This window comes from Hemitrygon akajei, chromosome 11, assembly GCF_048418815.1.
Source record: "Hemitrygon akajei chromosome 11, sHemAka1.3, whole genome shotgun sequence".
In the NCBI taxonomy this organism is placed as follows: domain Eukaryota; kingdom Metazoa; phylum Chordata; class Chondrichthyes; order Myliobatiformes; family Dasyatidae; genus Hemitrygon; species Hemitrygon akajei.
This window is the reverse complement of record NC_133134.1, coordinates 162,366,223-162,381,403: the sequence shown is the minus strand read 5'-3', so window position 1 is coordinate 162,381,403 and position 15,181 is coordinate 162,366,223. Positions and strand designations below refer to the sequence as shown.

The window sequence follows — 15,181 nt, the reverse complement described above, 5'->3', positions numbered from 1 at the left end:
TGTTTTCACCATCGTCCACTGTTATGGCTGTACACGTGTACTCCCTTAATTTTCTCAAACTTTGCTGTGGACTGGGTCTCTTGTACTCTCCTAAATAATCCCACTGCAAATTAGCACCATTTTGTCTTTTAGACTTCCTTTTCATTTTAGTGTATACTGTTATGACCTCAGCCCCCCTCCTTTGTGAGATTCACGAGAGCCCTAGTCAAGGGGGGGTCAAATGACCCAAGAGAGAGAGGGAGATGTGCTGAAGACCACGTTCCCCCGGGAAGCAGAATAAAGCGACTCTTTGACTATTGTCTCATGAAGACCACGTGTAAAGCCCTCGGGCAATGTGGGCTGGTCGCTCAACAAAAACCTCGGACATAGCCATTGTCTTGGGAGACACCTTTGTGGGATAACGAACTGGCCTACGTGCAAAGTCTCAGGGCAATGTGAGATGGGTGATGGGGGAAGGATTGCCTTGCCCCCCCCCCCACCCTGATGGACATCTACAACCCTGCCAGTCCAGATAAAAGGTGGGCTGCCGAGTCGGGGCGCCAGACGCACCAGAAGATACGCGAGAATTCCTGCGACAGTGTTTTGATAGTGACAGCCGGTGGTGGGGTTCGTGTGCATCCTTTTCCTTGCCTGGGATTGGCGACCTCACCACGGAAGAACGGCCTAGCTATAGGGGAAGCCACAGATGAGAGTCCATTCCCCAACGAGACTTCCGACTACCTCCTACAGGTTGGAAAACCTGTCAGGTAAATGTTTCATTCTCTCTCTCTCTTTCTAACAAAAGTGCACCAACGCGACACCACAACAATGACAGATGGTGGAACTGCAGTGACCGCAAAGACTTTTAGATATCCAGCAAACAATATATATCTACATTACCCCTAGACAACGATAGAGCTTATTTCTGATTGATTATTACTATACCTGTGCTTTAGATTGAGTTGTGACAACGTATATGATCTGAATGTTTTGTATTAACCATACGTTTGTGCCCCTTTATAAATAAAAACGTTTGAAAATAGTAACATCAGGCTTCGGTGGATCCATCTATCTTTGCTGGAAAATTACCCGGTTACTGGGGAACATAACAATACCAAGTAGGAATCACATTGAACTTTTTTCTTACAAGACTATGGTACAGGTACGGGCCAAAGTGACTCGACAGAATATCAGTTTGACATGTACAAGGTAGGCCTGGGTCTGTGCTGTATTGCTGTATAACTGTAGAACTCTATTGCTAATAGGGACGAATCACACATTTATCTTCCTAATTCACTTTAAGTCAACCAGAAACAAAAGTTTGTTAGATCAATGCAATTACATGTTGTTATAAAATGTTTTTCTTTGATCTTGTATTTTGTTTTTACAGACAGTATCTTTGAACAGATTCTGAATTCCTCTAACCCTGAGCTGGAAGAAGCACAGACAATCCTGAACAACATTATAAACCGCAAACTGTACAAATGTATTGGGCAGACACAGGCTGAAGAAGGGAAAACTATTGAACAGGTAATTATTACTCGGGCTGGTATTCTCTGCCTCAACTCTCTATATTACTCCAACAACCAGAAGGCAGTGAACCTTCCCTTGAAATGAGCTGAGTTTGGAAGAGTCAGGTGTAATAGTAATCCTATTAGCCCTTTGAGGCTCTCTGCTATTCAACATTATGACTGTTCTACCTCAGCATCATGTTCCTGCACCTATTACACCCCTGATTCAAGCCGTGGTCTAGCCTTGGACAAAACACTCAGCTCTTGCACCAAACAGGTGCCCCTTTTATACCCATCAAAACCCCTTACACTGGTACTTTTCCATGTGTTTGATACCTGCACCATGAATTCAGCTTCCAGTGAAAGCCATGTTTGATCCAACACTCTTGATTCAAGCCTGCTCTGCCATGTTGTCATGGCTGATGCATTTCTCTCAATTTCCTGCCTTCTCCCATATCCCTTCAGGCACTGACTCATCTGCCCCAAATATACCCCAATGACTTGGCCTTCACAGCTGCATGTGGCAATAAGTTCCACATATTCACCACACTCTGGCTAAAAATATTCCTCTTTATCTCCATTCTAAGTGGACATCCCTCTATTCCACTCTTAGACTCCCAATCCAGATGAAACATTCTCTCTAAAACTATTCTGTCAAGGCCTTATAACATTGGTTAGGTTTCACTGAGATCTCCCCTCGTTCTCTGATTTCCAGTGATTTTTGGCACAGAGCTATTAAATGCTCCTCATATGATAAGCCTTTTAATCTTGGAATCATTTTTGTGAACCTCCATTGAAACGTCTCCAATAACAGCAGATCCTTTCTGCGATAAGGGGCTCAAGACCGCTCACAGAACTCCAAATGAGGCCTCACCAGCACTTTATATAGCCTTTTTTAGTTGCCTTCTGTTGGTTTATGAAAGATTCCCAATCCTCTAACTTCCCATTGATTTTTGCTGTATTAAATGTTCTCTCTTTGGCTTTTATGTTGCCTTGGACTTCTCTTGTCAGCCAGGGTCGCATCATCCTGCCTTTAGAATACTACTTCCAGGTGAACTGAAGTCGGTAGCAATTGCTTCATACTCATCCAGATTCAAAGATGAATCTCTGAATACAGTCCAGTCTACCAATTCAAAGCAGTCCTACAACCACTCCTGTGCTTCCCTTGTCCATAGCTTCTGGGTCCTCACTACTGGTGCTGCCTACACTCAGGGAGTAGAAGTACAGCCAGATGATCAGACTTTCCATAGTGAGCGTATGGAACAGCACGGAAGGCATTCTTGATGATGGTGTAACAATGGTCCAATGTGTTGTTTCCTCTTGTACTACAAATGATTTGTTGATGGTAATTATTTCGTGAGTTTTTCAGGCTGGCCTGGTTAAAATCCCCCAAAATGATGGTGAAGGCATCAATTTCTGCTGTTTTGTGCACGTTGATCCCATTGCTCAGATCATCTAAAGCCTGTTTGACATTGGTTGAGGTGGAAAGTACACTGGTTCCAAAATGATCACAGAAATATCCTGTGGCAAGTAAAATGGGTGGCAATTAATTGCAAGACATTCCAGGTCTGGTGAGCAAAGTTGGGTCAACACTGTATGTTTGTGCACCAAGAGAAGTTGATCATGAGGCACACACCTCCACCCCTGCTTACACCAGGTTGACTATGGTGTATTGGCTTCCATTAATCATGGAATTGAATTTAGGAGCCAAGAGGTAATGTTGCAGCTGTATAGGACCCTGGTCAGACCCCACTTGGTGTACTGTGCTCAGTTCTGGTCGCCTCACTACAGGAAGGATAGAAAGGGTGTAGAGGAGATTTACAAGGATGTTGCCTGGATTGGGGAGCATGCCTTATGCCACAGGTTGAGCGAACTCGGCCTTTTCTCCTTGGAGCGACGGAGGATGAGAGGTGACCTGATAGAGGCGTATAAGATTATGAGAGGCATTGTTCATGTGGATAGTCAGAAGCTTTTTCCCAGGGCTGAAATGGTTGCCACAAGAGGACACAGGTGAGATGTCCAAAATACACAACATGAATCAACAAGCTGCTCCAAGCTGTGGTGCTTCTAATTTCTCAGCATATCCAAAAGCTGATGTTCATTTGGTGTAACTACTGAAAAATTTTGCTGACAGAAAAGTCGTGGCAAAACTAATCCAAAATCAAAACAGAACATTTGCCTTTTACCTGCAACCATATGGACTGTTATACTTGGGTGACGTGTCCACAGCTCCAATGATTGCTCCAAAAGTCAGGGCAAGTCAAGTCTGAGTAATCAGGGCATCAAAGGTTATGGTGAGAAGGCAGGGGAATGGGACTAAAGGGGAGATTGGATCAGCTCATGATGAAATGCCGGAGCAGACTCGATGGGCCGAACGGCTGACTTCTGCTCCTTTGTCTTATGGTCTTATGGTCTAAAAGTCGAACCTTTCATTTGATCCTTTATTAGCAATTGGCAAACATGCAACTAAGCATTATTGAGCGTTACCTCAGCAGTCAGCAAACAATATGAGCTCCACCAGTCCCAAGCTCTAAACTGCAATGAAATAAACAAGAATGTGTAATTTATTCCCGTCAATTTACCACACCCCCACTCATGTAGCCAGTTACCGTCATAAACATAATAAACCCCAGAGCACAGAAGTGCAAAGCAGAGAGAGAACTGATATATTGCTTCTACAATAATTTTTGAACAGATTTTCTGAAATGCTTCATTTTTTCCCATCTCTCTCTGTTATACATTTATTAATAGTAAAACAATTGAAACCTCTTTTTAACAAGTATCATTAGCCCCTCACTGACAGCCAGTGGACTCACCAATGAGAAAACCACCTGTCTCAAACTCTGTATATCTAGTTTGGTATGACTTGGGCCCCACCAAAACTGGGAAGTTGGGATGTTTGAACCACCGGAACCTCGATCTGTGTGAATACTGTGCAAATACTGCCCCCATGCAATTATCTGTCGACAAGAAATAACAGATCATGCACTCCATACAATTACAATATTTACAAATGTCAGCTTTATCAAACAGTTAGTAGAGAAAAGAAAAGAAAAAAAGTTAGATAGATTTTGCTACAAGTGTATGGGACATTGGAAAAATGTTGAATTTCCCCATGGGGATGAATAAAGTATCTATCTATCTATCTAGAAAGGGCCGATTATAGTTAACCCAGTCCAAATGTGCACATCCGTTGGAGTTCATCTTGAAGTTGTCTTTAACTCACGTGCTGGACCACAGTCTGCATGAAAGCACACACTGTCTTCCAAATGTCGCTCAAAATCTATCTCATACAAACGGGCTCCCCCAGGGGGGTATTGGTCCTTCCTCCTTGAAGCTTTCATCGGAACAAAGCACCTTGTGCAACAGGGACAACGTCCTCAGCCATCTTCCTTCTTGTCCTCTCCCAGCTCCCCCCAGAAAGTACCTCAACCCACACCACAGAGTCCATCACAAAAACCTATCAGGCAGTGTTCTCTAGAACCTTCTCCCAATTCCACCATCCTGATTGGTTGACACAACATTCCTAATTTGAATAATATAGCCTCTTAACTTTAGCTCAAGCCCAAGCATGCTAAAAGCAGAACAGACAGTTCTTAGAGAACTGCTGTGTTGGCGCGTGGCCAAGTGGCTAAGGTGTTGGTTTAGTGATCTGAAGGTCACTAGTTCAAGCCTCAGCTCAGACAGCGTGTTGTGTCCTTGATCAAGGCACTTAACCACACATTGCTCTGCGATGACACCGGTGACAAGCTGTATCGGCTTAATGTCCTTCCCTTCGACAACATCAGTGGTGTGGAGAGGAGAGACTTGTGCATGGGCAACTGCCGGTCTTCCATACAACCTTGCCCAGGCCTCAGTCAACATCAAAATTGATGGACAGCCGAAGAAGAAGAACAAGAAGAAGAGAACTGCTAAAATGAAATATCTAGAGCATCGTAAAAATCTTAACCAGGGCGTTACACAATAAATGCACATAAATAAACAATGGGACGCATTATATTTCCTTGTGGATCAAGGTCCATAATTACTGTTATTAATTCATCAATCATTGATAATCTCTGCTCAAAATTATAATGGCATTCGAGAGAATTTGGGCATATGCTCTCAAAAGTTTGCTCTCCCTGGACGGTCATTTGTAACAATACAAGTCCTGTAGGTATTGACTGTCACAGACTGCAGGCGATGTTTTATTGTACATTGGATTTTATTTGTACATTTACAAATTTAACCAGACTCATTTGAAATGTTCCCTCTCCATCAGGAGGAGATTGCTAATCTGAAGGCTAAATTGGTTGAAGCTGTTCTCTCAGAACAAGTGGGTGCTCAAGTCGAGGCAAAAGATTTCATTGTAAATGTGAGTACTGGCTCGTTAATGATGGAGAGGAGAGTTCTCTATACATCTGGCAGATTGTACCATTATGGAACCAAGCCGTTTGATCAGTCATCAGGTACCCATTTACCTAATCCTACCCTCATCTATTTTATTCTCCACATGTTCCTATTAACTCAGTACAGATTCCAGCACTCACCTACACACCAAGGGTATGTTACAGTGGTCAATTAATTTACAAATGTGCACAGTTTGGGATTTGGGAGAAAATCTGAAACCCTGAGGAATTCCCCTTGGTTACGGGAGAGCATGCAAACTCCACATAGACAGCACCTGAGGTCAGGATTAAAGCCAGGTTACTGACTCTGTGGCAATCACCAAACACCCATGCACACATCTCATTTGAATCGTCCCTCATTTCCATCAAATCCCCCCCAGATCCTATCACTTACCCACTCTGTAGGTGTAATTTACCACAGACATTTAACCCGCTTGTCATTGGGATGTGGGAGGAACTGGTGCACCTCAGGGAAATTTGCATGTCCACAGGGAAATTGTATAATCTCTGTACAGGAGTTTGGGATTGAACCTGCGCTGTGGAACTAAGAGGCTGCACTTCTATCAAAAGAGTAACTGTTATAATCGATGGGCTTGTGACCAATGTGATAAAAAATACAGTTTGCTTTATTTTGTGGCTATTTATGAGAGAGTAATTTGTATTTTACCATGAATAAATATAACTAAAATTTCTCACACTAGGTTATTCCAATGAACTACGGGATGCAAGAGAAAAACCCCATTAATAATGTTCTATTCTACTGCAAGAATGACCCTGACAAGGCCTTCAATATCAGCAGAGCGCAGGTAACCTCCCGAGCATCGGAGGTATAAACACGTCTGGCCACTGAAGCTGCGTGTGAACTTGTTTCCTTCCAGCCTTGCACCGGCTACTGTTGGGGTTGAGACTGGGGCTCTCGTTGTGGGCTTTCCACTGTTTTCAGTTTGCTTCCCAGCCATCATCGTCTCTGGAGATACTGGCCATCTCCCTGGGATTCAGTCTGAACTTGGTGTGTCTGCGATCTGAACCTTGCTTCGTTGCTCTAGGAAGCTCATTGTGGTCTGGTTGTCATAACAGGATAGTCTGGACAGGCTGAACATGCATTTTCCGGACTTTATAAATGTGAGAGGAGAGTCGTTTGAAACATACAGTACAACAGGGTTATTCGGAGCAAGAAGGCTGCGGGTGAACGGCTAAGGATTTCCAGAGCGACAGCAGTTTAACTACTTGGGGTAAAAGAGAGGCAAGACTGCGCAGGCGCGTGACGTCAGCCAGTAGAGCGGGAAAAGTTTAAAATGAAGACCGCCATATCCAGCAGGTAGCAGAGTGAGAGGTGGCAGAGTGATAGGGCTTTGGCTCAACGGGCTTAGGTGATAACGGGATAATGCGAGGTAGGTTTACCTGTGTTAATTGCAGAAAGGAAGTAGTATGTGTGTGAGGCCGGTTTTCTGTGCTCGGTGTCAGATGTGGGATGTCCTGGAGTCTCCCAGCCTCCCAGATGGCCATATCTGCATCCGGTGTATCGAGCTGCAGCTCCTAAGGGACTGCTTTAGGGAACTGGAAATACAGCTCGATGACCTCCGCCTGGTCAGGGAGAGCGAGGAGGTGATAGAAAGGAATTATAGGCAGGTGGTCACACCGGGGCCATGGGAGACAGACAAGTGGGTCACAGTCAGGAGGGGGAAGGGGAAGAGTCAGGTACTAGAGAGTACCCCTGTGGCTGTACCCCTTGACAATAAGTACTCCTGTTTGAGTATTGTTGGGGGGGACAGCCTACCTGGGGGAAGCAACAGTGGCCGTGCCTCTGGCACAGAGTCTGGCCCTGTGGCTCAGAAGGGTAGGGAAAGGAAGAGGAAGGCAGTAGTGATAGGGGACTCGATAGTTAGGGGTCAGATAGGCGATTCTGTGGATGCAGGAAAGAAACTCAGATGGTTGGTTGCCTCCCAGGTGCCAGGGTCCGGGATGTTTCAAATCGCGTCAAAGATGTCCTGCAGTGGGAGGGAGAACAGCCAGAGGTTGTGGTACATATCGGTACCAATGACATAGGTAGGAAAAGGGAAGAGGTCCTGAAAGAAGACTACAGGGAGTTAGGAAGGAAGTTGAGAAGCAGGACTGCAAAGGTAGTAATCTCGGGATTACTGCCTGTGCCACGCGACACTGAGGAAAGGAATAGAATGAGGTGGAGGATAAATGTGTGGTTGAGGGATTGGAACAGAGGGCAGGGATTCAGATTTCTGGATCATTGGGACCTCTTTTGGGGCAGGTGTGACCCGTACAAAAAGGATGGGTTGCACTTGAATCCCAGGCGGACCGATATCCTGGGGGGAAGGTTTGCTAAGGCTACTGGGGAGAGTTTAAACTAGAATTGTTGGGGGGTGGGAACTGAACTGAAGAGACTAGGGAAGATCCTGGAAAGGTGTAATAATAACAGAATTGTCCTGATGGGAGATGTTAATTTCCCAAATATCGACTGGCATCTCCATAGAGTGAGGGGTTTAGATAGGGTGGAGTTTGTTAGGTGTGTTCAGGAAGGTTTCTTGACATGAAATGTAGATAAGCCTACAAGAGGAGAGACTACTTGATTTGGTATTGGGAAATGAACCTCATCAGGTGTCAGATCTCTCAGAATTTGGGAGAGCATTTTGGAGATAATGATCATAATTCTATCTCCTTTACAATAGAATTGGAGAGAGATAGGAACAGACAAGTTAGAAAAGTGTTTAATTGGAGTAAGGGGAATTATGAGGCTATCAGGCAGGAAATTGGAAGCATAAATTGGGAACAGATGTTCTCAGGGCAAGGTACAGAAGAAATGTGGCAAATGTTCAGGGGATATTTGTTGGAGTTCTGCACAGGTATGTTCAAATGAAACAGTGAAGTTATGGTAGGATACAGGAACTGTGGTGTACAAAGACTGTAATAAATCTAGTCAAGAAGAAAAGAAAAGCTTACAAAAGGTTCAGAAAGCTAGGTAACATTAGAGATCTAGAAGATTATAAGACTAACAGGAAGGAGCTTAAGAAGAAAATTAGGGAGAGCCAGAAGGGGCCATGAGAAGGCCTTGGCAGGCAAGATTAAGGAAAACCCCAAAGTATTCTATGAGTATGTAAAGAGCAAGAGGATAAGACCTGAAAGAATAGGACCTATCAAGTGTGACAGTGGGAAGGTGTGTATGGAACCAGAGGAAATAGCAGAGGTACTTAATGAATACTTTACTTCAGTATTCACTATGCCTTCTGAGACAGAGCATTCCACAGATCCACAACTCTCTGGGTGGAAAAGTTTTTCCTCAACTTCGTTCTAAATGGCCTACCCCTTATTCTTAAACTGCGGCCTCTGGTTCTAGACTCCCCCAACATTGGGAACATGTTTCCTGCCTCTAGCGTGCCCAATCCCTTAATAATCTTATATGTTTCAATCAGATCCCCTCTCATCTTTCTAAATTCTAGTGTATACAAGCCCAGTCGCTCCAATCTTTCAACATATGATAGTTCCGCCATCCTGAGAATTAACCTTGTGAATCTACGCTGCGCTCCCTCAATAGCAAGAATATCCTTCCTCAATTTTGGAGACCAAAACTGCACACAATACTCCAGGTGGGATCTCACCAGGGCCCTGTACAACTGCAGAAGGACCTCTTTGCTCCTATACTCAACTCCCCTTGTTATGAAGGCCAACATGCCATTAGCTTTCTTCTCTGCCTGCTGTACCTGCATGCTTACTGGAGAAGATCCTGAGAGGTAGGATTTATGAACATTTTTGGAGAGATATAATATGATTAGGAATAGTCAGCATGGTTTTGACAAGGGTGGGTAATGTCTTATGAGCCTGATTGAATTTTTTTTGAGGATGTGACTAAACACATTGATGAAGGAAGAGCAGGAGATGTAGAGTATATGGATTTCAGCAAGGCATTTGATAAGGTACCCCATGCAAGGCTTATTGAGAAAGTAAGGAAGCATGGGATCCAATGGGACATTGCTTTGTGAATCCAGAGCTGGCTTGCTCACAGAAGGCAAAGTGTGGTTGTAGACGGGTCATTTTCTGCATGGAGGTTGGTGACCAGTGGTGTACCTCAGGGATCTGTTCTGGGACCCTTACTCTTTGTGATTTTTATAAATGACCTGGATGAGGAAGTGGAGGGATGGGTTAGTAAGTTTGCTGATGACACAAAGGTTGGAGGTGTTGTGGATAGTGTGGAGGGTTGTCAGAGGTTACAGTGGGACATTGTTAAGATGCAAAACTGCGCTGAGAAGTGGTAGATGGAGTTCAACCCAGATGATAGATAGATAGATAGATACTTTATTCATTCCCATGGGGAAATTCAACCTTTTTTTTCCAATGTCCCATACACTTGTTGTAGCAAAACTAATTACATACAATACTTAACTCAGTAAAAATATGATATGCATCTAAATCACTATCTCAAAAAGCATTAATAATAGCTTTAAAAAAAAAGTTCTTAAGTCCTGGCGGTTGAATTGTAAAGCCTAATGGCATTGGGGAGTATTGACCTCTTTATCCTGTCTGAGGAGCATTGCATCAATAGTAACCTGTCGCTGAAACTGCTTCTCTGTCTCTGGATGGTGCTATGTAGAGGATGTTCAGGGTTTTCCATAATTGACCGTAGCCTACTCAGCGCCCTTCGCTCAGCTACCGATGTTAAACTCTCCAGTACTTTGCCCATGACAGAGCCCGCCTTCCTTACCAGCTTATTAAGACGTGAGGCGTCCCTCTTCTTAATGCTTCCTCCCCAACACGCCACCACAAAGAAGAGGGCGCTCTCCACAACTGACCTATAGAACATCTTCAGCATCTCACTACAGACATTGAATGACGCCAACCTTCTTAGGAAGTACAGTCGACTCTGTGCCTTCCTGCACAAGGCATCTGTGTTGGCAGTCCAGTCTAGCTTCTCATCTAACTGTACTCCCAGATACTTGTAGGTCTTAACCTGCTCCACACATTCTCCATTCATGATCACTGGCTCCATATGAGGCCTAGATCTCCTAAGTGTGTGAAGTGGTAGCTACATTTTGGTAGGAATAATCAAAATAGGACATACATGGTAAATGGTAGGGCATTGAACAATGCAGTATAACAGAGTGATCTAGGAATAATGGTGCATAGTTCCCTGAAGGTGGAATCTCACATGGACAGGGTGGTGAAGAAAGCTTTTGGTATGCTGGCCTTTATAAATTAGAGCATTGAGTATAGGAGTTGGGATGTAGTGTTAAAATTGTACAAGGCATTGGTGAGGCCAAATTTGGAGTATTGTGTACAGTTCTGGTCACCGAATTATAGGAAAGATGTCAACAAAATAGAGAGAGTACAGAGAAGATTTACTAGAATGTTACCCGGGTTTCAGCACCTAAGTTACAGGGAAAGGTTGAACAAGTTAGGTCTTTATTCTTTGGAGCGTAGAAGGTTGAAAGGGGACTTAATAGAGGTATATAAAATTATGAGGAGGATAGATAGAGTTGACATGGATAGGCTTTTTCCACTGAGAGTAGGGGAGATTCAACAAGAGGACATGAGTTGAGAGTTAAGGGGAAAAGTTTAGGGGTAACACGAAGGTGAACTTCTTTACTCAGAGAGCGGTAGCTGTGTGGAATGAGCTTCTAGTAGAAGTGGTAGAGGCAGGTTCAATACTGACATTAAAAAGAAATTGGATAGGTATATGGACAGGAAAGGAATGGAGGGTTATTGGCTGAGTGCAGGTCTGTGGGACTAGGTGAGAGTAAGCGTTCGGCACGGACCAGAAGGGTTGAGATGGCCTGTTTCCGTGCTGTAATTGTTATATGGTTATATGGTTCATTTTGGTAAGTCAGATATGATGGCAGAATATAGTATTAATGGTAAGACTCTTGGCAGTGTGGAGGATCAGAGGGATCTTGGGGTCTGAGTCCATAGGACGCTCAAAGCAGGTTGACTCTGTGGTTTAAGAAGGCGTACAGTGTATTGGCCTTCATCAATCATGGAATTGAATTTAGGAGCCGAGAGGTAATGTTGCCGCTATATAGGATCCTGGTCAGACCCCACTTGGAGTACTGTGCTCAGTTCTGGTCGCCTCACTACAGGAAGGATGTGGAAACCATAGAAAGGGTGCAGAGGAGATTTACAAGGATGTTGCCTGGATTGGGGAGCATGCCTTTTGACAATAGGTTGAGTGAACTTTGCCTTTTCTCCTTGGAGCGACGGAGGATGAGAGGTGACCTGATAGAGGTGTATAAGATGATGAGAGGCATTGATCGTGTGAATCGTCAAAGGTTTTTTCCCAGGGCTGAAATGGTTGCCACAAGAGAACACAGGTTTAAGCTGCTGGTGTGTAGGTAAGAGGAGATGTCAGGGGTAAGTTTTTTACTCAGAGTGGTGAGTGTGTGGAATGGGCTGCTGGCAACGGTGGTGGTGGCTGATACGATAGGGTCTTATAAGAGACTCCTGGATAGCTACATGGAGCTTAGAAAAATAGAGGGCTTTGGGTAAGCCCAGTAATTTCTAAGGTAGGGACATGTTCGGCACAATTTTGTGGGCTGAAGGGCTTGTATGGTGCTGTAGGTTTTTTATGTGTCTATGTTTCTAACGGAGCTTGCCAGGATTGAAGTGGAAAGGATGTTTTCTTTTTGAAACTGTAGAACAAGGCATTCAGTTTTTAAAAATAGATGGTTGCTCATTTAAGAGGTGAGGCAAAGCCTTTTCTCTCAGAGATGATGCATCCTTGGAACTTTTTTCTTTGAAGCAGAGAACTTGAGTATTTTCAAGACAAAGGCATGATAAACTGGTGGGTGGTTACTGTGAGTAGTCAAGATGGTGGATTGGAAGTTACAACAGATTAGTCATGATCTTACTGGGAAGTGCAATAGACTCGAGGGGCTGTGTGGCCAGCTACCTCGTAAGTTTGTATATCTCCTCGTGGTTGTGGGTATTAATCTCTCTCACTCTGGTGCCCACCCAGGTATCTCAGAATCTACCAGAGAGGTTTTCAGAGCAGCTGATCCAAGTGTTCTGCAAGAAGACCGACGAGGAGTGTGAGGACGCTGCACTGAACTGCTTTGCCCGGTGGTGTGGGACCAAGGAATTACCCATGCCATGGGTAAGAAGAGGGAGTTATCTCAGTGTTACTATAATAGTTTCTGCAGATCTTTAGATTATACAACGTTTGTATTATGATGGGTATCAATAGGGGAGATGCAAGCAGGCTTTCTAGATTGTGTGAGATTAGAACTAGAGGCCATGGGTTAAGGCAGAAAGGCAAAATGCTTCAGGTTTCATGATGGGGAGCTTCTTCACACAGAGGGAGATAAGAGTGAGGAATAAGTGGCCAGCAGAGGTGATTCGGGTTTAGTTTCAACATTTAAGAGAAATTTGGATAGAGATATGCATGGGAGGGGTATACAGGGTGACAGTCTGGGCACAGCTCAGTCAGACTAGACAGATTAATAGTTTGGCATGGACTGGATGGGCCAAAGGGCCTGTTTCAGTGCTGTAAAGTCATGTGACTATCATGGGCATACATACCCTGCATATAGATGCCACAAATTAGCTTTTTGCTGCTCTGTGCTTCCTGCCAAATGGTAACAACAGGAGGAGGGATGAGGTGCTGAATGATCTCATCATCCTGAGACATTGCCTCTTGCAGATGTTCTCAATTCTTTCTTAGTTTGCTGTTATACTCTGGAAATATTAGTGTTGGTTTTTGCCTCCTGTATGTGTGTGAACTTCTCTAGTCAGAGTTCGACTTTTATCATGCAAGGAGACTGTGGAAATGTCCCTTTTCCTTCCTCAGAAATAATGGCAAGGAGGAGGTGGGTGGGAGGGATTTGAAACCTGAGGGGGTGGAAGGGGCTTTCGTTGAAAGGTGAGAGCAGTGTGGATTTGGAGGATGTGTGGCAGCATGGTATGGAAGTGCAAGGAAATTGTTTTTCTTAAGCCCTTTTGAAGTTTAAATAACGTGATGTGATATTCTTTTCCCTTTAGAATGGTGGTTAATCATTGCATGTTGTGTCTACCTGCAGGATCATGATGATATTGACCCTGCGTCAATGTTGGAACCAGCCCAGGAGTGACGTTCAATCACATCGTCAGGCGTGGAACAATAAAGCTGTTTAAGTAGATAGAGAATATTGTAGCTCTTCAAGTAGGAAAGCTGGGGAATTTCCTGTGCATCATGCAATTGTTTTATTTCTCGTCCTTGTTGGTTTAATCTCCTAGTTTCCTTGGTTCTTTTCTGATTCCCAGTTTACAGAGCGCTTGCTTCAATGGTAAAAAGAAATCTTCATGCAAAGAAATTGAAATCTAAATGACTTAGGAGCAAGTTAGTTGAGAAGAATTGATTTCTTTTTCAACACAATATCTTCTTAATTGATTGCTCCCTGTTCCAGTTGGTACCTAACCTCAATCTGTAAACCTTGTAGTTTGTGTCACCATGCAGAACATTGCAGAATGTGGAATACATTATTCACAATAAACATATCTTTAGTTCACCCCCCCCCAAAGGGAAGCCCCTTTCTTTAAAAAAGGAAGACATCTTCTTTGTCCTAGAATGAAAAGCCTCATCCTGAGAGCAGATGTGGCGGAGACGGAGGAATTGTGAGAAGGGGATAGCCTTTTTGCAAGAGACAGGGTGGGAAGAGGAATATGGTCCTGTTGACATTTAGTGGGGAGCTGAGGTTCTTTGTCTTTGTCTCCCCGACTCCAAATAGTCTCAGGTGAATTTAACCCTTATAAATGTGAGTTGTTTACTGGAGCTCAGGTGTTCCCCAGGTGAAGCCCGCCTATGCCCAAGGGGGGTAGAGAGAGAGAGAGATGCAAGAATGGATTCTGCCACTCTGCTTGCACAATTTATTGCGAGAGGTGGGAGGGTATTATCTCTGGTGAGGTAATAAATGTGCAATAAATTTCCTTATTGGGGTATTTCAGAGGTAAAATAGATGTAGAAGTTTTCTGTGATTGGACAACTGAATGTCATTTCACTCCTTTTTCTTTTATTTTTCTTCATTTAATTGGATAATGAAAATTGGATTGTATTTGGTGGTAAATACGTACTTTGATAATGAAGTTATTTTGACATTCAGTTTACTTTGGATAGTGGGAAATATTTTTGTGACATTTGATATTAGATCACATAACTCCATCAGCCCTGTTTAAAAGGTCTCTCCTTGAGTGAGTTTGCATAATCATTTAAACATTAATTGTGTTTTCTTTGTCATAGTGGAATATTTAATGTTTTGTCTGTTTCTTGAATTATATGGCGATACAGTTAATGACAATGGAATATCAATAAAGTTGGGCTTATCTGATCAA

The 15,181-nt window shown here is 43.6% G+C and overlaps 1 protein-coding gene across 1 annotated transcript in view; it reads left to right on the top strand.

The window, feature by feature from the left end:
* LOC140736209 (deoxynucleoside triphosphate triphosphohydrolase SAMHD1-like) overlaps nucleotides 1-15,181 on the top strand; it is a 42,073-nt gene extending 26,892 nt beyond the window's left edge. Inside the window, exons 10-14 of the mRNA XM_073062121.1 lie at nucleotides 1,370-1,509; nucleotides 5,752-5,844; nucleotides 6,580-6,684; nucleotides 12,834-12,971; nucleotides 13,894-15,181. Of these exons, the coding sequence (XP_072918222.1) occupies nucleotides 1,370-1,509; nucleotides 5,752-5,844; nucleotides 6,580-6,684; nucleotides 12,834-12,971; nucleotides 13,894-13,944 (527 nt within the window). The 3' untranslated portion in view covers nucleotides 13,945-15,181. The remainder of the gene's footprint in view (nucleotides 1-1,369; nucleotides 1,510-5,751; nucleotides 5,845-6,579; nucleotides 6,685-12,833; nucleotides 12,972-13,893) is intronic.